We start from the raw sequence: 21192 nt of genomic DNA, 5'->3' as shown, positions 1-21192 counted from the left end.
TGTCCCTGCCACGGCAGGGAATGAAATGGGATGGGATTTAAGGTTCCTGCTCATCCGAAGGATTCCCTGGGTTGGGTGGTGTCCCGGTGGATCCGGCACTAGAGGGCAGCAGCCCCGCAGGCAGGGATGGGGACAGGGACAGCGGGACAGGGACACGGGAGTGCCGCCACCCCCTGCACACCGGGACCCCACCCTGCCCATCCTGCGGGATTTGGGCCGGGAAGGTTGGTGGGAGGAAAAGCCTCTCCCTAAGCAGGGAATCTCCCCTGGATCCTGCAAAATCCCTCTTGGCTGGAGGCTCTGGGGTGCTCTGCAGCCAGCCTGTCCCTATGGGATGCTGTCCCCATGGGCTCTGCTCCGGGACAGGGACATGGACAATGTGACCCCAAACCCGCCCCTCTTCCAGCCCTGTGGTCCCTCCCCTGCTGGGGACACCGACCCCCTGCAAACACACCCCCGCTTCCAAAACCTGCTTTTATTTACATTTCAAGTCAAATCACATGCAAACTCTTGGTTGTTTTTGTTTGTTTTTTTTTTCTTTCCTGTTTTTTCCTTAAGAAGAGTGTGATTAGCAAAAAAGACGCATTATTAGAATTTTCAAATAGCAATTAAATATACAAAAATAGAGCTTACAAAAAAACCAAACAAACAGAGGAAAAAAAAAACAAAACAAAAAACCAAAAACCAAAACCAGCGAATGTTTTAAAAAATATTCTGCTGCAGAATTTGTAGTGTACAAACACGTCTATGAGGCTCCACGCTCCATAAACAGTCCCGGGTTTTTTGGGGGGAGGGGGGACAGCACCAGGAGCCCCCCCAGCCCTGCCCGGGAAAGCCGTGTAATACTGACACCCCCTCCCCAAGGCCGGGAATGCGCCTGGTGATGATGGCAGGGGACACCCAAGACCCGTGGTCGGAGAGGACAGGGGGTTGGGTGCTTTGGCAAGGGGAACCGCTGCCCGCAGAGCCCCGGGGCCAGGCTGGAAGCGACGGGACCGTCCCAAAGGCCGGGATTTCTGCCTGCCCCCCGCGCCGTGGCTCTCCTGCTGCTGCTGAGGCCAGCACGGTGCCCCTCACAGGAGCTCCAGGCCCCTGAGGTAGCCGAGGAGGAGGGACAGCCACCCTCGAGAGGGAGAGGAGGAATCCAAACCCGGGACACCCCTCACAGCCACCCCCGGGGCTGACACCGGGTGCCGAGGGGACACTGACCCGCAGCGCGACTCCAGGGGCGAGACCGCATTTCCTGCCGGGAACCGCGAAGGCAAAGGAACCGAAGGCGAAGAGGAGGGAGCGGGAAGCGGCCGCGATGCCCGGGCCCGCGGCGCTGCTCCCGGAGGTCGCTGGGTGCCGCCGCGCCGCTCCCCGGCGGCCGCGGGGCTGGGGAAGGGAGGTGCTGGAAGAAGGATGGCGTGCCCAGGATGCCGAGTCCCCTGGTGGCCCTGGCGGAGGATCCGAGCCCGGGCTTCATCCCGGCGGGATTCGGGGCTGCTCAGCTGCGGCCCAAGTGCTTTGGTTGTGTCCGAGCGCCGCGGGCCGGGCCCGGCAGGGACTATACGATGTTCTGGGAGCCGGGCAGCGGCCCCTGCGGCGGGCCCGGGTCCGGCTTGCCGTGCAGCTGCGCCAGCTGCAGCACCGGCATGTTACACAGGGGACACACCTTGCGCACCTCCAGCCACTTGATGAGGCACCTGCGGACACCGGCGACACGGGGCGTCAGTGGGGACACGTGTGACATCACTGGGGACACGCCTGACACTGATGGGGACCCCTGACATCACTGGGGACACACCTGACACTGATGGGAACACGCCTGACATCACTGGGGACACGCCTGATACCAGTGGGGACATCCCTGACATAATTGGGGACCCCTGACATCATTGGGGACACGCCTGACATCACTAGGGACACGAGTGACCTCACTGGGGACATGCCTGACACTGATGGGGACACACCTGATACAGGTTGGGGACATCCCTGAGATAACTGGGGACCCCTGACATCATTGGGGACACGAGTGACCTCACTGGGGACACATCTTACATTGATGGGGACACGCCTGACATCACTGGGGACATACCTGATACCAGTGGGGACACACCTGATACAGGTTGGGGACATCCCTGACATAACAGGAGACCCCTGACATCATTGGGGACACGCCTGACATGACTGGGGGTCACGCCTGACACTGATGGGGACACGCCTGACATCAGTGGGGACATACCTGACATCACTGGGGACCCCTGACACGGATGTGGAGCTGTAAGAATCCCCCCAAGCCCCTCTCCCCTGCCCTGGAGCTTTGCTGCTGCCCAGTTTTTAATTCACCATTTGGGTGCCTTTATGTTTTAATGGGATTTTTTGGGGGGGTTCTCTGTGTTTGTATACAGGGATTTTGTATAGATATGTTTTGTATATAAATTATATATTTATATATTTTAATATATATATTTATATTTTATATATATATCAATATGTATTTATATTTATATATATTTTATATATATTTTATATATATGTTATATATTTATATTTATATTTATATTTATATTTATATTTATATTTATATTTATATTTATTTATATTTATATTTATATAATAGGGATATAAAAATGCATACACCTACCAGAAAATAAACAAAATAAAAGGTGTCTGTGAAAATATAAACACAGAATCTGCACACAATATACCAATAATCCACTACCATGTATATAATGTGGATGGGTAAATAAAATAAAAGTTATGTAAATAACTCTGACATAATAATACTATTATGTATTTTATGTAATCATACTATTATGTATTATATATAATTTTATATGTTATATAAGATGTTATATAATATATATTCAACATATACTATTTAATATATATTATATATATTATTTAATACATTATTTAATATATTATATTTAATGTACACTAAATATATAACTAATATATATTTAATATATAACTATATATAACTATATAGTTATACATAGTATATATACAGTATATATAGTATAGTGTATATATAAATGTATAAATATGCAAAATATATAATATATAAATATATAATGTGTATACAGAGAATATAAAAATATCTGTAATATATAGATATTTTATATGATGTAGTTTTAACATATAGAATATTATATGGTACTGTTATATAAAATATTATTATTATATATAGTAACAAATTTTAGTGGGTTTGCTTTATATATATTTATATATATAATATATAAATAAATAATTAAGTAACATATATAAATATAAAAATAATAATAAATTTTATATTAATAGATATGATTATAAAATAAATAAATATTGTAAAATGAATAAATTAAATCTATATATTTCCATTTTTCATGGAATTACAGTCTGCCTTGGAAGGGATCCATGAGGATCACCACGGCCAAGTGCTGACTCAGCACAGGGCACCCTAAAAATTCCACCCCAGCTCCCCCAAGTGTGACTGAGTTTTGCAGCTGCTCCACAGGGCCCAGGTGATCCCAGAGGGGCTTTTCCTGCCCTCCTGCCCTGGCATGGCCCCACTTACTTCCTGTGGAAGGCATGTTTGCAGGGACAGATCCCCAGCTCGTCCTTGGGCTTGAACTCCTCCAGGCACACGGCACAGATCTGCAGGGTGTGGATGCACAGGGAATGTCAGTGCTCAGGGAGCAACATTTGCCAATAAAAACTACCAGGTGGCTAAAATCATGGAATTATGGAATGGTTTGGGTTGGAAAGGACCTTAAAAACCACCCAGTGCCACCCCCTGCCATGGGCAGGGACACTTCCCACTTTCCCAGGGTGCTCCAAGCCCTGTCCAGCCTGGCCTTGGGCACTGCCAGGGATCCAGGGGCAGCCACAGCTGCTCTGGAAGCATTTCACTCCCCACCCTCATGGGATGAAATTTCTCCTAAAGCCTTCCCAAATTCTGCTGCCCAAGCTTCAGGATCACAGGCTGAGGCTCGGGTCTCCCTTTCCTGCTGGAAGAGGCCACAGATGTGTTGGATCCCAAAGCTGGGATGTGTTTGAGGTTTCAGGGTGCAGGGGATGGACCCACGCTGCTGCCTGGTCCCTGGGACTGGCAGCATTCCCAGGGACACCGCTGGGAAGAGGAAAAGGCCATGGGATTGTTGCCATGCCTGTCCCAGGGCTGGGAAAGCTGCTGGCTGTTTTCTCAGCCAAAACCTCCTTCACCCTCTCAGCCAACTCCTCCTGACTCATCCTGGATATCCCAGGGGATTTTGGATATTCCTGGGTGGTTTTCCCAGCCTCCCTGGCCTGGGATGTCTCAGTGCAGCAGGGCCAGGTGCAGATGTTGGGGTCACCCCTGAGGAAAACACATCCTGAGCTCCCCCAGGGCCTGGGAGAGGCAGAATGATGGGAAAAGGGGAAAACCAGAGGCAGAGCCAGGGAGGGAAGGGCTGGGTGGGAGCTCTCCCTCCACAGGGCTCTTCACGTTGGAAAATTCCCACCCCGTCCTCTGCTTTCCAGCAACACTGCCTCCAAATGCCAAAATACAAATGCCCAAAATGGGATCTTTTTGAGCTAAACCCTTCCAGGCTTTTCCAAATCCCAGGGAAGAGCTTGAACAGCTCTGTCCTCTTCCCCACAGAGGCCTCGTCCTCCCCAAAAGCTGGGAGAGCTGCAGACAGCTGGGAACAGAGGTGGAGGAGGAGGGCTGAGCATTATTGAGGCCATTCCCGGCTCTGGCACATTCCCAAATCCCTCCTCCAGCCCATTTCTCACCCCAGGAAGTGCTTTGAAGCCTGTGTGCCGAAAAAAACCCACTGCAGGTCGGTTTGAAGGGAGTGGATCAGAAAGAGGGGCCTGCACCAGGGACTGCTCACAACCCCGGGGCCCTTGGGATTTACCCTGGGGGCTGTGGGGAGTGGAGGGTCAGGATAAAACGTGGGATGGGCTCTGCTCAGGGGATTAAAATAAAATAAATAGTGCTTTAGAAACAACTGGAGCTGGTGCTGAGCAGATGAGCAGCCTCGTGCCCGGATGTGGGTGGGCATTTTTGTTATCTCTAGAGGAATAAATAAATCAATCCAGGCTGTGCTTTGACGTGGGATTTCAGCAGATTCCTGCTCAAATTCATCAGGAAAAATGGGCTGTGAATAGAAACGCTCAGGCCCAAAAGGCCTGGAAGGCCATGGAGATACAGGAAGGTGTTTGAGCCCTCGGGGGCAGGGAGGGAGGAGCGGATCCGCCTCTCCAAGGAGCGGGGATCGTGTTTATCCTGATCTCAGCTCTCCCTGCCCGGAGCTGTGCTGGGTACTGCAGAGTCCCTGCTCAGGGACACTGTTTATACACGGCCCAGACTGCCTCGGCCTCCCCTTATCCACAGTTCTTATCACTGTGATAAGAAGAACACAATAAATAACAATAACGATGCAGGAAAAGCCAAGGGGAGACAGGAGCGGGGAGAGGGTTCAATCCAGACTTTTGCAGAGGATCTTTCCCCATCTCCAAAGCACAGCTGGCTGCATGCTCTGCTCCCAGGGGAGTGGAATTTGGGGGTCTGCCCCCTCCCCAGGGTGAGGAAGAGGAGGGAGAGGGAGCTTTTGTTGGCCCAGGATGTGCTCACCTCATGGAGGTTCAGCTCCTTCACCTTCTCCTTGAGTATGACCTGCAAGGCAAAGAGCTGGGGTCAGGACAGAGCTTCTGCCATCAGCATTCCCAGGAAAAATCTCTAAAAGGGATCCCACTGAGTGTCCCAGTAGAACTGGAAACCCCCCAGTAAACCCAGCACAGCCAGGGAGCACGAGGGGCCCTGTGCAGGGACAGGAGGAGGGGAAAGATAAAACCACAAGGATTAAATCCAGGAGGTTTCCTCCCAAATTTAACCCTCCTGAGCTATCACTTCACTTTCCCTCCATCCAAGCTGAGCACCTGGAGAGGGCTGTAAATGCAGCACAACTGTCTAGGGGTGCTTTCAGCCCAGCTCCACCCAGCTTCCTGCACAGACCAAGGGGTCAGAGGCAGAAAATCCCACAAATCCTGGAAAAAAACAGGACGTGGGAGCAGCAGCCTGACACCTCTGGGCTGTGTTTATTTTAACTCTAAGTGCAGGTGGGTGCAGGGAAGAGCTGGGCTCCCCATGGAGCTGCTCCCTGTGGCTTCAGGGATTTGGAGCAGCCAGATCCAACCCTGGGAGCAGATGCAGACCCCACAAAATCTAAGTTTGGTGACTGGGGGAGTGATGGCATCACTGCTGTGCAGGGGGTGAGGCTGGACAGCTGGGGGTGCTCCAGAGGTGTGGAGATGCTCCCACTGCTCAGGACCTCAGTGGAAAACTGAGGATGAAAAAAGGAAAACCTGGGGATGAGCAGGTGAGGGATGGTCCTGGGGGGCCCAGCTGGTAGGGGACAATAAAATCAGCAGGGACAGATTGGCCTAGGTGCTACAACTGCCATTTGAGGGCCAGAAACCTCCCAAGGAGAGGAACAGCATGAGGAAAATTGATGGATTTGGCACTAGGGAGGGGGGAAAGGAAAAAAAAAAGTTAGAGGATCATCTCACCTGTTTGTAGGCGTAAAGCTCTTTGTGTGCCTGATGCCTGAGCCTGCAATGAAAGCAGGGAGAAACGTGAGGTCAGGCAAAAAAATCAGGATTATTGAAATACCTCAAACATTCCACGTCCCTCCTTTCCAGCTTTAACATGCCATATTTTACATTTTTGATTTCAGAAATGAGAATGGCCACAGGAAATGACATGTTTAGGCAGCATCCAGCTTTCCCTGTTGCTGGCAGGGCAATGTCTCCATCCCAAAGCACACAACTCCTCCCTTATCTGTCTTTTGACCTCCCTGATTTTCCAAGCACACATCAACCACATAGTTAGGAGCAGAAAAAGTGGGTGAGGAAATCAGAGTCTGCCATAAACCCCCTCAGTTTTCCAACCACTTCTGCTGGCAACACTTCCAACACTGAATGCAGCACCATTTTCCAAGGCATGAGGAAAGCCCTGCTCCCACTCCAGCAGGGACAGGGAAGGACACCCTGCCCAGAGGTTTCCACCAAAGCCCCCATCACGCTGCTTGGGTGACACTGGGTTCCTCAAACACAGCTTTATCCTCAATTCCAAGATCAATCAAACCACATCCACTCCTGGAGCCAAGTGAGGGATGGAGATGAATGGGATGGGCCTGCTCCAAGAACACCTGCTGCAGTGGGATGTCCAGCAGGAATTTTAGGGCACAAGCAAAGTGCTGGTTCCATCCCCTCCCTCCCCAGCCTCTCCTCTCCAGAGTCAGAGCCAGCAGAGTGCTCCACAGGCATCTGCTGGCTGGAAAAACCCATTATGCTCCTAAAATAAATACACTTAAAATTAAAATAACCAATATTGCCTCTCATTACCAGACATGGCATTTAATAAAGTGCTTGGAAAACTCAGGAGGGAAGTCCCCAGGGCTGAAGAGTTGGCCAAGGACTTTCAATACAGAGTCAATATGTGGCTGCAGGGCTTGGAGAGCCATTGGAATATTTTCCACAACCAGCCCCAAGTGATTTCAGATGGGAAACCCCCTTCCCTGGAATTTCTATCCTGCAAAAATAATTTGAGGGCTGTCTGAAATTCCTGACTGCTTCAACCTGAGCTTCTGGGGGTTTTCCAACGCTGCCATGCTGTAGTGGGGGAGATGTAAAAATGGTATGGGAAAAGATTTCCTTATGTCTGCCACCCTCCCCCAAAATATTGTGGGCCTTAGAAGGTGAGGGATGGGCAAAAATGCACCTTAATGCTGCAGAGAGAGATGCACAAAGCTCCTGAGTCCCAAATCTCACAGGGAGCCATCCCTCCTGCTCCAGCAATGCTGCCTGGCAGGAACCATGGAAAACACTGCAGCAGGCAGGGAGGAGGAGGAGAAGAGGAGGAGGAGGAAGAGAAGGAGGAGGAGACTGGGGTCTCATCCTTCTGGCAGTGACCTTGAACAGAAACATGAGCAGAAGATGCAGGAACAATAGAGGGAACAGGATGAAACCGGCCCAATCCGCAGGGATCCGGCGGCTGGGAAGGCGCTTATGAAACACAGATGGGGAGAAGCGAGGCCACAGGCAAGGGAAAACTCGCCTGGAATGGGAAGCAGCATCCCTCTGGATGGAGCACTGAGTGGCCACCAAGGGTCTGAGCCACTGGAGCACCTTGGAGCAGTGGTGGGGAGGAAGTGACCACCTGGCTGTGGAAGCGCAGATCTGCAATGCCCTGGGCTTGTGCTGAGCTAGACAGGGAGATTTTCCCAAAAAAATTCCTCCCTGGAGGTACTGGGGAGCAGCACGAGCACATCTGGTGGCGAAGCGTGCGAGCTCAGCCTGCTCCTCCTTGCTCTCTGAGCCAGGATCCTGGGCCAGATGGATGCTGGTGGGGCAGCTGTCGTGAGGAGACCCCGGGTCCTGGCAAGCGCTATTCCCTGTGGGAGCAGGCTCCATCCATCTCGTGTCAAGTGCTGTGACTCCCGAGGAATTCCTGGCAGATGTCTGCCCGAGATAAGGGACCACACAGTGCCTGGCTGCTGATCCTGTGTGCTGTCACCCACCCTGAAGGAACAACTGCCTCTCTGGGGCTTTGGGATCCCTTCCTGCAGGAGTGGGAGCTCCCTGCTTCTCTGCGTGACTGAATCACCTACAGCACGTGAACAACCATGGGGATAAAATGCAGAGGAAAAATGTTTTGCAGGTTTACCTCTGAGGTTTCCATATTAGATGCTTTATAGTAGAAGAAGAAGAAAGGCCCTGGGCACTGGCTTTTTATCCCATCACTGTGTTGCTGTCCCCAGCTCAGCCGGGCTCCTTGGGCTCTTCATGGAATTCCAGAATCGTTTGGGTTGGAAAAGCTCTCTAGGATCATCCAGTCCAGCAGCACTGCCAAGGCCACCACTAATGCATGTCCCCAAGTGCCACATCCACATGGCTGTTAAATTCCTCCAGGGATGGGGACTCCAACATTGCCCCAGGCAGCTATGCCTGACTACCTTTTCCATGAAGAAATTTTCCCAAATATCCAACCTGACCCTCCCCTGGCCCAGCCTGAGGCCGTTCCTTCTCCTCCTGTCCCTGTTCCCTGGGAGCACAGCCCAACCCCCCCTGGCTGTCCCCTCCTGTCAGGACTTGTGCAGAGCCACAAGGTCCCCCTGAGCCTCCTTTTCTCCAGGCTGAGCCCGTTCCCAGCTCCCTCAGCCTCTCCTGGGGCTCCAGACCCTTCCCCAGCTCCATTCCTTTGTCTGAACACAAAACCCAACCACTGTGTTGGATCCTGGCAGGTCTGAATGCAGCAGGAAACAACCCCCCCCCAAAAAAAGGCTTTTTAGGTGCTGTGTACCCTGAGCTTCCCAGAGACTTTGAGCTGCTCCAGGCTGGGCAGGGATGAGCCCTAGATGATCCACAGCAAAGCACAGAGAGAGGATGCTGCAGACTTGACCCACAGCAAGGGTGGCATTGCTCAGCTCAGCATCCTTCTGGACTGGGTTTTATGGGACCAAAGGCAACATCAGTTTATCACTTTCATTAATTCAGCACAGATCAGACACTACCAGCTGCCTGCAAAATCTCATTTCCTTGTTCCTTTTTTATCTGTAATCTTGCTGAGCAGAGGCAGCAGCCATGAGGGACCTGAGCTCTGACCTGAGTGGTTTGCAGCACCAGAAAAGCTCAGGTTCACCTGAACAATACACAGGCAATGATGATTTTTGTTGTGAAACTGGACTCTTGTTTTGAGCCAATCCAATTAAAAATGTCATTTTTCCTTCCCCTGGAGCAGGCAGCACAGCTTGTATTGACACAAATGCAAAGCACAGCCCATGTCCTCTCTTTCCCCAGCACATCTTTTATTTAATGCCATCAGCTCTGTGATTTGGGGTGAATACACCTCATATTGGCTCTTCCACACTCTGGATGCCTCCCCAGCTGGGGATTCAGGGAGAGCTGCAGGGGCTGCTCTGATCCAGAGCAGGAAATGAGAACCAGGGCCTGAGGATGGTGTCATGAGCCTTGCTTGGTGTTTGCCAAATATCTGGAGATGTGGAGTTATGGGAATAGAGAGGAAGGGCTGTGTTGATGCTGCACCTATGGGAAAGCCAGGAGCTGCTGTGACCTGCAAAGAACCCCCTTGGATGGAAGCAGAACTCTGGAGCCCTGGAGGAGACCACCCTGTCCTTCTGTTGATCTCTCTGCTCTTGCAGGTGGGTGGTCCTCATCCTGTTGTCCACCTACAGTGCTTCCAAAATTCAGACTTTTATATCCCAGATGAGCTGAGATTACAGAGCAGCTTCCGTGGAGGTGGAGGCTCCTGGGACACTGGCACAGCTAAAACCCACAGCACAGCAAAACCCTCCCCAATGGGGGCTGGAGGATCCTGTTTTGGCTCTCTTCTGCCAATAAAAAAGCTGAGGGAGGAGGGCTGAAGAGCCATTTGTAGAGTCTCTCTAGGGTTTTGGGCTATAAAGGGATCACTGGATGACCTAATCCAAGTCCACATCTATCATGGGTTGCTAAATAGCACCTCAGGAGCAGGAGCCAAGGCGTCTCGTCCAGAAAGGTCCTCACTCTTGATTTAAAGACGTGAGGAGACTGAGCACTTGCCACTTCCTTGCTGGCTTTCCTCACCGGTTACTCACCCTCTCTCTCTTACAACACGCCTCCAGCTTCTAAATTTAAAGATTTTCTGGCTTGACCTTCCAGACATTACTCCTTGTTATTCCTTCTTTGGGGCATAACACACCCAGCGAGTGCCCAGGAAAATACTCTCAAAGTCCAAACACTCTGCAATTTTCTAAGTGAGCCATATAGACTCGAGCTCTACCTGAGCAAAACAAGTCCTTGAGCCCTCTGAACACCTCTGATCTATTTTCATACACATTCAAAACACAATTTTCATAATTGTGGGGGAAAAAAAAATAACATATGATGCCCAAGCAACCCAAATCACCCTTGGTAAACCTGGGTTTGGGCTCATCTGCATGTTTGATGAGGTTTTGCTTCATACAGAACTGAAAATGGGTGGGAATTATCAAGTATTTAGAAGGTAGATACTGAAATCTCATTTTCCTGGTCTACAAGAGCAGGATAAAATATTTTCAACACTCTTTGGATAGATAACCTGGTGGGACTAGCTGCTGTGGTGCAGGGAGAGACTGGGTACCAGGGAAGGGATGTGATGGATGCACAGCTTGCAGGGAGCTGGGGCCAGCTGGAAACACAGAGGGGAAGGAAAGGGGATGGAAAAGTTGGAGAGGAGAGCTCTGGGAATGCAAAATTTTGGGTACCATTGCTGGCAGAATGATGACCTCTGCTCCCAGGCACAGGCTGAAGCACAGCCAGCCTCCATCTTGGGTTATCAGCACAACTCATCTCCATCACCACCTCAATTCTCAGGCACTGGGGTTTTTGCCCACTTGCCTCATTTTCCCTCTGTCAGGAAGAGTTTCTCCTCTCAATTAGCAGCCCAACAATCTCCCCAATGGCCCATAAAATAACTAAAACAAGCCCCAAACTGAAACAACCTTTAACCCTGCCATCCTGCTCCCCCATTGCTCAGATTAACACATCAACTCTGCATCATTAATCTCCAAACTGTGCCGTTGAAGGAGCAATTTGTGTTCAATAAGCAACGGAGCAGGTATTAAACATTCCTTAGGCACGCAGGACACGAGTTACTCATTACAGAGGGAAATGTGTTGAAACATTAAGCAAAAAGCAGGGACCATGAAACATCCCTTTCCAGGATTTCTGAGAAGCTGACCACAATTCCATACCTTTATTAGCAAATGTCTATCTCCTGGTTTGAAGCGGATAATGTGACTGCTTTGTGGGGCACCAGGTTGACACAAGATGTGTCAAGGAAATTGGTGCTGCCATCCTCTTTTTGGGATGGAGGGAGCAGTAGTGGGCCTGGAAGCAGTGGAACTCTTGGGGAACATTCCCTTACAATATTCCTTTACCTGATCAAGTAGCAACAGAAGAGCAAGCTGAGGATGAAGACGAAGATGGCTGTGCCGAAAACCACGATGTATATGTTGAGAGGAAGGTTCTGGAACCCGATGTTCGGCATCCTGAAACTGTAATGCTGGAAGTCTGAGCTCATGGGTAGGCTGTGGAGACAGGGAGAAAACACAGGGATGTGACATTCCTGAGGGATGCACTTTGCAGACCAGTGGTCCTTGAATGGATGTGGAGGGGGCTGGAGATGACTTCTCACTCATCCCCTCCTCCTTGCCCAAAACCAAGTTCCCATCTTGGGAACCCTGAAAACAAAGCAGGGCTGGATCAGCTGGGGCTGGGATTTTCCTTCTCCCACTGTAAGCTTCTCCTCCAGCTCTTTTCCTTTCACACATCATCCTCCAAGTTAAACACTGGATGAGATGGACAGTGGGAATTGCATCCAAGCAGCCCCAGCTGCAGCCAGCATCCCTCAAACCCCACAGTGACTTGGTAAAAATACTGAAAGCAGCCAGGAAGCCTTGGAGCAAGTTTGCCTTCCCTTCCCCTAGAGTGGTTTTTCAGACTGACTCCTCATTCCATAGAAATCCACCACCAAAATCATCAAAGATGAAAAGGAAGAGAACAAGGACGTTCCCAGGACACACAGCAGTGCCTCTGAGAGGAATTATGGGGAGACTATGGACTCTGTAAAGAAGGCTTTGTTTGTTTCCCCATCTGAGACACAGGTTTGGTGGTTCAAGAGCACTTCTGCAGGTTTCAGCTTCACTCCTCAGCACAGCCCCAGGCTCCTTCCCCCCAGGAAAGCCCCGAGGCACCAGCGAGAGACAGCCAAGAGGAAGAGGCAGCAATTTTGGCTGTCATATCCCACGTCTGGGACCCGTGACCAAAACCTCCCTCCCCTTGGAGAGCCCCAATTAAACCCCGAGCAGCTGTCTGGGATATAACAATTCCAGCAAATCCTCTCCCCCAGGATTTTAATTGCTCTTATTTATTATCTCTTATCTTCCTCTCATTCTCTGAACCGTTCACCCTCAGATGATCACAACCGTTGCTGGCTGGGCATAAGGTTCCCCTGCCCCTAGCTTAGAAAAGGAAGTTAAAAATACACCTTGTTTTCCCTTCTGCCCACAGGAGAGCAACGTGCAATGAAGTTTTACAAGCAAGGAAAGTACCTGCAGTCTGAGCCCTGTTTCCCAAATAAAATCACCGAGGGATAACAAAACCCTCCCCTGGAGCGGGGAGTTTTCCACGGCGCAGTAATTGCACAGCTCCTCATTTTGCACAGGGTGGGAAGGCGGTGGGGAAACCGCAGGATCTGAACCCACACACGCCAGGGAGCAATGCTCCAAAATCCAAGTGTCCTCACTCACAAATCTTTCCCCCTTGAGGCCCCCTTTTTGCCAAACCCTGTGGGCTTTCCTCTGACTTCCCACGGGGAGCAGACTCACCTCTCATCCCGGCTGCCTCACCGGGACTATCCCCTTGCTGAAGGCAACATCCCTGCCAGCCCCGGGAGCCTCCCTGCTCCGGCTGCTTTCAGTTTCCTCAGCTCGCTGGAAGTTTCGAGGCGATTTCTGGTAAAGCCTGGATTTGATTAAAGCCTCCAGAGACCAACACGCATGTTCAGAACCTCTCCTGGCCAACGTGGAAACGCTCCGAGAGCTCGGGGAGCCGGCACATCCCCCTGCCAGCGCTGGTGGGGATGGGATTTTATAGCCCAGCAACCACCCGGCAGCTCACGCTGCTCCACCGACGCCTGTTCCGCTCAGCTGAGCTGGTTTGCTTTGCAAATAAATTTTAAAAAGCCCAATCCAGCCCCCAAACCTTTGTTCCCAGCTCCGGCGGAGTTAATGCGCAGCTCGGCGTCGCAGGGCTGCGTTTGGGTTCCAGTCCCGCTGGGTCAGAGGGATTTGGGACAGGTCAGGGGCTCCCCTCGGGCATGGCATGAGGATGTTTCAGCTGGAGGACGCTGCCCCACCTCACCCTCGGGTGATAATCACTGCCTTTGGCCAAGGTTGGCTGCCTCCAGCTCCTCAACCACCCCAGAGAAACCTCCTCAGTCTGGGAGAGCTCCAGTTGACTTTTTGCAAGGAAGGAGAAACAACTCTTGGAGGACAAAACCAACCAGCACTGGACTGTAGCTTTTCTTTCCTTTACAATTATTTTAACTTGTGATGCTCTTCTCAGCAATCCCAATAAGAGATTCCGTGGGTAAGGAACAACCAAGGCTGCATTTGGAGCAGCAAATCCCATCAAGCCAGAAAAGTTCCTCGTGCTCGTGTGCACCTGAGCTGTGCTGCTCTTGCAGCAGTCCCCACATCCGTGAGCACAGCTAGGAACCATCACAGCCCTCAGCAAATAAACAGGCAGCAGAAACAGAGCTCAGACCAACCCCCAGCACGCCACTATCCTCTCCAATGGAACCATTTCCCTAATATTTTGCCCCAAAAGGGTGTCATGAATGCAGCCATGACCTACCTGCCAGCCATGTCGTGGTGGCTCAGCCTCCTGGGGACAACCTTTCTGTCCCCTGTGGTGCAAATCCAGGGAATCCCACACCAGATTCATCCAACCCCCCTGTGAAATAACCTTCTCCACATTGGAGCTGCTGCCCTGGTCCTCCCTCCCTCCTGCTGCAACAGCTGAGAAACGTTACAGCAAAAAACAGGGAGGTTAAAGGGGAAAAATCACTTAGTCTGCCCAGGATCCAGGAAACTGTTAACTTTAAAAGACTCCAGTGAAATCTGATGATTTCAAGCAGCCAAGCTTTGGGGTTGTTTTTTTTTTTTTTTAAGGGGAGTGGGGGGGAGGAACTTAAGCTGCTTCAGATTTGCAAGGGCTCAGCCAAAAGAAATAAAAAAGGAGCCATAAAGAAGGATGAAAAGTTTCTGGTGTAGAACAAAAGCCTCCCTGTTGCTCTCTCCATGGTCAAGGCATCTCAGAGCAGGGAGATGATGCCTGTGGGGCATCCATGGCCCCCAGAAGGTCCCTGAAACCCCTGGGATGGGGACACATAGAAAAGGGGGCACTGGCACAGGTTGTCCAGAGAAGCTGTGGCTGCCCCTGGATCCCTGAAGTGCTCGAGACCAGCTTGGATGGGGCTTGAAGCAACCTGGGATAGTGGAAGGTGTTCCTGCCCATGGCAGAGGGGTGGAATGAGATAAGCTTTAAGGTCCCTTCCAGCCCCAATCACTCCATGATTCTGCAATTCCATGATTCTGTGAAAAACAGCAAGGAACAATGGCTCCTTGTCCTGGGATATAGAGAGGCACACATGGCAGAACAACCTGAGCTCCCACATCTCCTTCCTTACACCCTCCAATGACTCAGCAACGTGGGGCCAAGCACATCCACATTTCTCCAAGGAGGACAAAACCCAGCTTTAATTAAAAGCCAAAGCGCTGGTTAATGGCCCATCGAGCAGCCAAGGAAGGGAGTGTCACAGGTCAGCCAGCTCCAGCGTGGCAGGGCTGTGATTACAGTTGGGCTGTGAAAGGTAAACCTCACCAAGCCACGTCCCAAATTAATCCCCATTAGAGCCACAGCAATACGTGGGGCCAACCTCGTACCCAGAGAGTTCCTCAGGAGATCTCACAGGGATTAATAAAGCATGCAATTGTCTTCTCATAGGTAGAGAAACTGAGGCAGGGAGGAGGAGGGGAGCGAGGCAGAGCTGTGGTCCCTGAAGCCAGGAGGTGACACCAGGGATTCCACTTAAAGCAATGCCATGAGTTGAAAGCTGCAGATTTTTGCTTCCCTGCTGCTTTGCCACATAGATTGGAACATGTACTCCTTCTTGGGGTTTTACTTATTAAAAGGAGCTGCTTGTCCTTTTTTAAAAAAAATTATTATTATTTATTTATAATAAATAATATTTATCGGTGCATAAAGGGGCCATGCATCCTCACACCTAAATACAGCCCACATGCTGGGTGGAGCGGTGGCTTCTGCCTCTGCTGTTGTAAATAAACTCCTGTTTTTAGAGGGATTTACTTTATGTTTTCAAGACAAACAACTTTCTCCACAGGGGTTCAAAGCAAACTCAGACTGAATCTCCTCAGCCATTAACTGGATGGAGCTGGTGGTCTGGGCATCCCACCGGCCAGGCTGGCAAAGCCAACCCATCTCCAGGAAACACTGAGCTTCAAACACCCAGCAGAGCCAGACACAGGCAGCCCTGAAATCACGAATCTCAGGGAAAAGTGAATGCTAAGCCGTGGCCAAACTCCAAGCTGGAATATTTTATCGATGGGAAAGGTTTCAAGCGGGCGTGAACGGCGTCTCGAGTTTCAAAGGCGTTTCGCAACGTGTTTCAGACAGGTTTAACCAAAAGCGTTATTAACTGGTTGAAAGTTAAACTGGGAGCAGCTGACAAGACCTTTCTGAAACAGCCCAAGCTGTGTTGCAAAGCAGGGTATTCTTCCATGGAATGATTCTACAAGAGGAAGGTTATTTAATGGCTGTGACCAACGGGATAATATTTAAAAGAAAAAGATTCTTCCAGGTGTTAAGAAGCAGCAGCCAGAGACGCCCTCGTTTAACTTGCAGGCAAAAAAATCCCCCTCGTGGACCCCAAAAGCAAAGTGAAGCCCTGACCTCAAGCAGCTGGAAGGAATTTCCTTCAGCTCTGTCTCTGGAGCTGGTCCAGCACCAGGATCTGCAGCGTGGCGATGGGAAAATCACAGGCAGCTGCAGAGCCAGCCCCAAACCAGCACCACCGTCACCCCAGAGATGCCACACAGCTGCACCATGGAGCAGGGGAAAACTCAGTGCTGCTCCAGCCAGGGGTGATGGCCTTTGCTGTCCAAAACCAAGGAACAACATGAGGTGAAAACAAAACCTCTTGGCATGATGCAATTTCAAAGAGTTACGATGCTACCATGGGGATGCCACATCCAGTGCCAGCTCCAAGCATCCAACCTGGCCCAGATCCTTCACTCCACAAACCTGGCAGGAAATGGAGGAGCGTGAGGGATGGTGCAAGGCTTGGCAGGGTTGTTGATTAGGGAAGAGGGAACATCCCAACAGGTCCCTCACACCACAGGCAGAGCTGTACCAGGATCCAGCAAAGCTTGGCTGCGGTGATGCGGCACCATCACAGCAACAGAAAGAACTTCTGGGTGTCAAGCAGTACAAAAATCCATTTGTTTCACCCATTTTGGCTGCCTGCAGGCTTGGGGGTGCTGGTGGGTTTTTGTTGTGTGCCTGGACATCCAAGGAACCAAACTGACCTCCAAGCACAAAGGGCTTTGGACCTTTGATCCCTCCTCCCTGAGAGCGGATCCGATGCTTTTTTTGAACTGGAATCAGGAAATTTCCTGGCTGTGTTCCCCAGCTGGCTGACACCAAACACAAAACCTTAACCCTCTCCATTGCCTCTGGGCAGGGGACACAAAGTGACGTGACAACACGACAAAGCAATTGGAAAAAAATAGGAAAGTCTAAGGAAAGCAACATCCGGCAGCACGACTGAACTGCTGCAATTTCCAGCAAGTCCTTCTGATTCCAGGCAGTTGAAGAAACAATTAATCCCAGAACTGTAAAACTGAAGAGAACCTTTAAGTGGAAAAATATTTTTGCTACCACTGGCAGAGAAACGTGCAGAAATGGGTCAGCTGCAGCTCCCATCACCCACTGTAAAGTCAAGTTCTTTCTCCCAGCGCCGCTGGAAAAGCAAACCAGAGGTTTGCTCAGGGCTGATTTTGCAAGTTCCAGGAAAACAGGCAAAAATAAATAGAAAAAAAAAATAAAATCAATAGCATGATTTAATACAGTCTGGAGGAGGGGGAAGCAGAGTTTGGAGGAAAGCCCTGCTTGAGCTCCCGTCAGGAAGGAGAGCTGAGAATCGCTTCCCAGGAGGGTTTGAAGCAGAGCTGGCAGCGCCTCTCTCGGAAAGGCTCACACGAGCTGCCCAAGGACAGCTCAATTCACTGCCTGGAGATGAAATAACACTTGAGGAATTTTTCCCCTTCGGCCTTGGGGATTTGTAATTATTTTCCCCCCCTTTTCCTGGCATGCAGTTCCAACGTCACGACGTGGTGAGCTCACCCTTCCTCCCAAAAGTGTGGTGGGAAAGGATGTGCTGCTGCCTCCTCCTGCCCCCAGCCCTCTTGTACTCCTGAGGTGAAAAGAGGAGGCAGGAGCCATCCCTAATGGTGGTGGGACACACATTATTAAATTTGGGTGTATTTTAGCCCAAAAAGAGCAATGAGAGCACAGGCAAGTGGGAATAATCTCCCATCTTCATTTGTGGTAGCTTTTCCTCATTCACAATGCTCCCCAATAAAGACATTCCTTGGGGAACACAAATTGGAAACTCCATGAGAAGCACTCAGCCTACACAGCTGAAGGGTCAGAGAAGAGGAATTGGTGTTAAACACTCCAGGGAATCTGAAATTTCCTGGGTGATGACACAGAGCTGTGGGAAGCAATGGGGACTCCCAAAATATCACATCTGGAAGAAAAAAAAAACAACATCCCACTTTGATCAAGTCATCTTCAGGCTGAACCAAAACCAATCACTTCCCGTGGAGCCAAAGACCAACTTGCCCTCTCCACTCTAATACTGAGAAGCAGATGGATTAAACAACTCCCTAAAACCCTTTTCCCCCCATTTCCTAAGCTCCTTTAATGAAGGAAGAAAATAATGATCAGTGCAACACACAGGGATCAATAACCCTACAAAGCCCTGCTGGAGATGAGCACCCTGAACCAGTGATGGGATCACAGCTGCCAGCAGCATCCTATAAAGGCAGTTGGAGGAGCCAATCACAATTTGGGAACAGGAAGGCAGAATGATCTCCTTGACACTAAATAAGGTTGCTAGGTTATGGATTTTTGTGAGGGGGGGCATAATCTGAAAGGGGATCCAGATGGCTCTAAAGCCTTGTGGTAGAAAAGCAGCATGAGGCCAGAGAGGGAAGAATTCCTCTTTATGCTGCTGCTGTCTGCTCCTGGATCCTGGGTTTCAGTTCTTGGGAATGCACTCTGTGGACCCTTTTAATTGCACCATTTATATTTGAGGTAAAAATTAAGAAGAAGAGATAGGTGGATGGAGAAGAGTGAAAAAGCTGGTGACTGGATACTGGGGAAAAAAGTCCCTGAACAAATCCCAAGGACCAGCTATTCCCCCAGGCCCCCTTTGATCCAGCCAGGTTTGTATTTTACAACCCTGACAGCCTGAAAAAGGCTTCAGGAAAATCCAGACAATCCCAAACCCTGCTGAGAATTCACACCAATGCCACGTCACTGCTGTTTCCAATTTTTCCTAATACTTCCAAAAAATGAGCTGCACAGACAGTTCACCCTTTCCTGGTTTTGACCCAAGTACTGGGATTTAGGGGAGCATTTTTTTTAATCATTCCTTCTCCCTTGCTAACATAGACTGGAATGGTTTTGCAACACTTTATAGAATCCAGCAAAAAAAACCTCCTGGGAGTCATATGGAAACAGGACAAAAACTGCTTCACCTCTATGGGACTAGCACAATAAAGATGGCTGCAAGGATGGAAAACCCCTCAAAATTTAGGTGGGAAATGGAAAATGGAACTTTTCCACAGCCAGACTTGCACAACCAAGTGAGGTGCTTGGAGAGAAACATTCACCAACCAAGAGAGTCCTCTCCTCCTCTGTCAGAGTCTCAGCACCAAGGGTGATGCCGTGGGATGTCATCCTTTTTCCCTATTCTTCTGGAATTGTGGCCTGACCTTAGTGAGGTGCAGCAAATGAAGGGATCTTAGTGAAGCACTGGCACAGGTTGTTTAGAGAGGATGTGGATTCCCCATTCCTGGAAATGTTCAAGGCAAAGTTGGAGCAACCTGGTCTAGTGGAAAGTGATCCTGCTCATGGCAGGGTGGTGGAATGAGATGGCCTTGAAGGGCCACTCCAACATAAACCTTTCCATGATTCTGTCATTCTAAAATCCAGGTATACCCATGCCCCAGGGGTCTGTAACCAGGAGGTGATGGACAACCAGGTGTAAATTTTCAACAGCACCTGCCCACAACCCCTCCTTTGCCCAGGGATGCTGCTTCTTACAGGGGCTCCTCATATATTGAGCCCTAAGTTAGCAAAACCCCAATTTACACTGTGCTCCTGATGCACAACTTGTTAAAAAAAAAAAAAAAAAAAGCAAGCAAACCAAACACCTTTTGTGAGTTACTTAAAATTTACATTTTTCTTGCAAGTGACTGAACAAAACCTGCTAAATATTTTCCGAATGCTTCAAGGCTACAAAGCTAAAAACCACCAGTGGGAATTTCAGGCGTGTAACAGTTTACTGTCAGATCTCCACGAATTCCCGGGTGCTGAATCGCCTACTAGAAGGGAAAATATATGAGTGGCACTAAGGAGGTGGCTTAGCAACGAGCAGGCTGGCAGCTTCGAGTGGCTTTTTAAAGGTCAAGAGAGAACACAATGTCTGGAGCCCTCATGTTCCTTTTTTTTACTACAATTTAATGATATTTCTGGCCAGCCCGGTTATTAAATCGCCACCTCGCACCAGCCAGCCACACATCTGTTAAACCCAGGCTTTAAATTAAGATTTTTCCCTCCTAAATACCCCCTTTCAACCCATTCTCACCTTCACCAGCATGGGGGGGGGGAAGCTTTATCGGGATGAAACACAAGGAGAGGTCCCACCACGGAGGGGATTTTTGGGAGGTGCTGCTGAGCAGCATCATTGAAATTCAGCGGGAGAAGCCAGTTTTCCTCGGCTCTGCGGGGGCTGCCATGTTAAATCACATTTGGATTCACAGTACAAGGCTGCTAAAATACCACCGCGGCGCCTATTGGCACATTTCAATGAAAACGCCGTGGCCTCATTAGTAGAGTGGAAATTATGAGCTTGTCTTTGTATATATTTAAAAGCTCTCCTCTGAAACTCTACTGGGTTGGGGCCAGGAATTCCTGGCTCTGAGCTCCTACCACTCGGCAGTTCGGGATCGCTTTGCTCACACAGGTCAAGCGACCACGCAGCCATCGACCCGGGAGAAAAGGCATTTAAAAGCTGCCCTGAGGGGAGAGGCAACAGGGTTTGAACTAAACCCTCCTCCCTGTCAGCTCCCTGTGAGCTGGTTAGGGAGCAAGTCCTAATGAAAGTGCAGGTTGTAATTAAGAGGACGCAGGAATGTGGGTGTGTGGAGTTTCATCCTGCTCCCAACAGTTGGGATGAGAGCATCCCGTCGGCTCAGAAGCGCCGTTCCACTCTGGGGATGAACCACAGAAGCCCAAATTCTTTGAAATGAGGGGCAAACTCGT

At 50.0% G+C, this 21192-nt stretch overlaps 1 protein-coding gene across 5 annotated transcripts in view; it reads right to left on the bottom strand.

The window, feature by feature from the left end:
* Positions 1-459: 459 nt before the first annotated feature.
* The window catches only part of RNF24 (ring finger protein 24), a 29579-nt gene continuing 8846 nt past the window's right edge, over positions 460-21192 (bottom strand). For 3 of the 5 annotated variants that reach the window (XM_064419047.1, XM_064419049.1, XM_064419046.1), the window contains 5 exons: positions 11934-12083; positions 6523-6565; positions 5588-5629; positions 3545-3624; positions 460-1688 (listed from right to left, as the gene is read on the bottom strand). In XM_064419047.1, coding sequence (XP_064275117.1) covers positions 1550-1688; positions 3545-3624; positions 5588-5629; positions 6523-6565; positions 11934-12076 — 447 coding nt within the window. In that variant the 5' untranslated portion in view covers positions 12077-12083 and the 3' untranslated portion in view covers positions 460-1549. Of the gene's footprint in view, positions 1689-3544; positions 3625-5587; positions 5630-6522; positions 6566-11933; positions 12084-13382; positions 14343-14412; positions 14871-21192 lie in introns of those variants that run through there. The other 2 variants (XM_064419045.1, XM_064419048.1) reach the window with 2 other exon arrangements.

This window comes from Passer domesticus, chromosome 4 (genome assembly GCF_036417665.1).
Source record: "Passer domesticus isolate bPasDom1 chromosome 4, bPasDom1.hap1, whole genome shotgun sequence".
In the NCBI taxonomy this organism is placed as follows: Eukaryota; Metazoa; Chordata; class Aves; order Passeriformes; family Passeridae; genus Passer; species Passer domesticus.
This window is presented reverse-complemented; position numbering and strand designations above follow the sequence as displayed.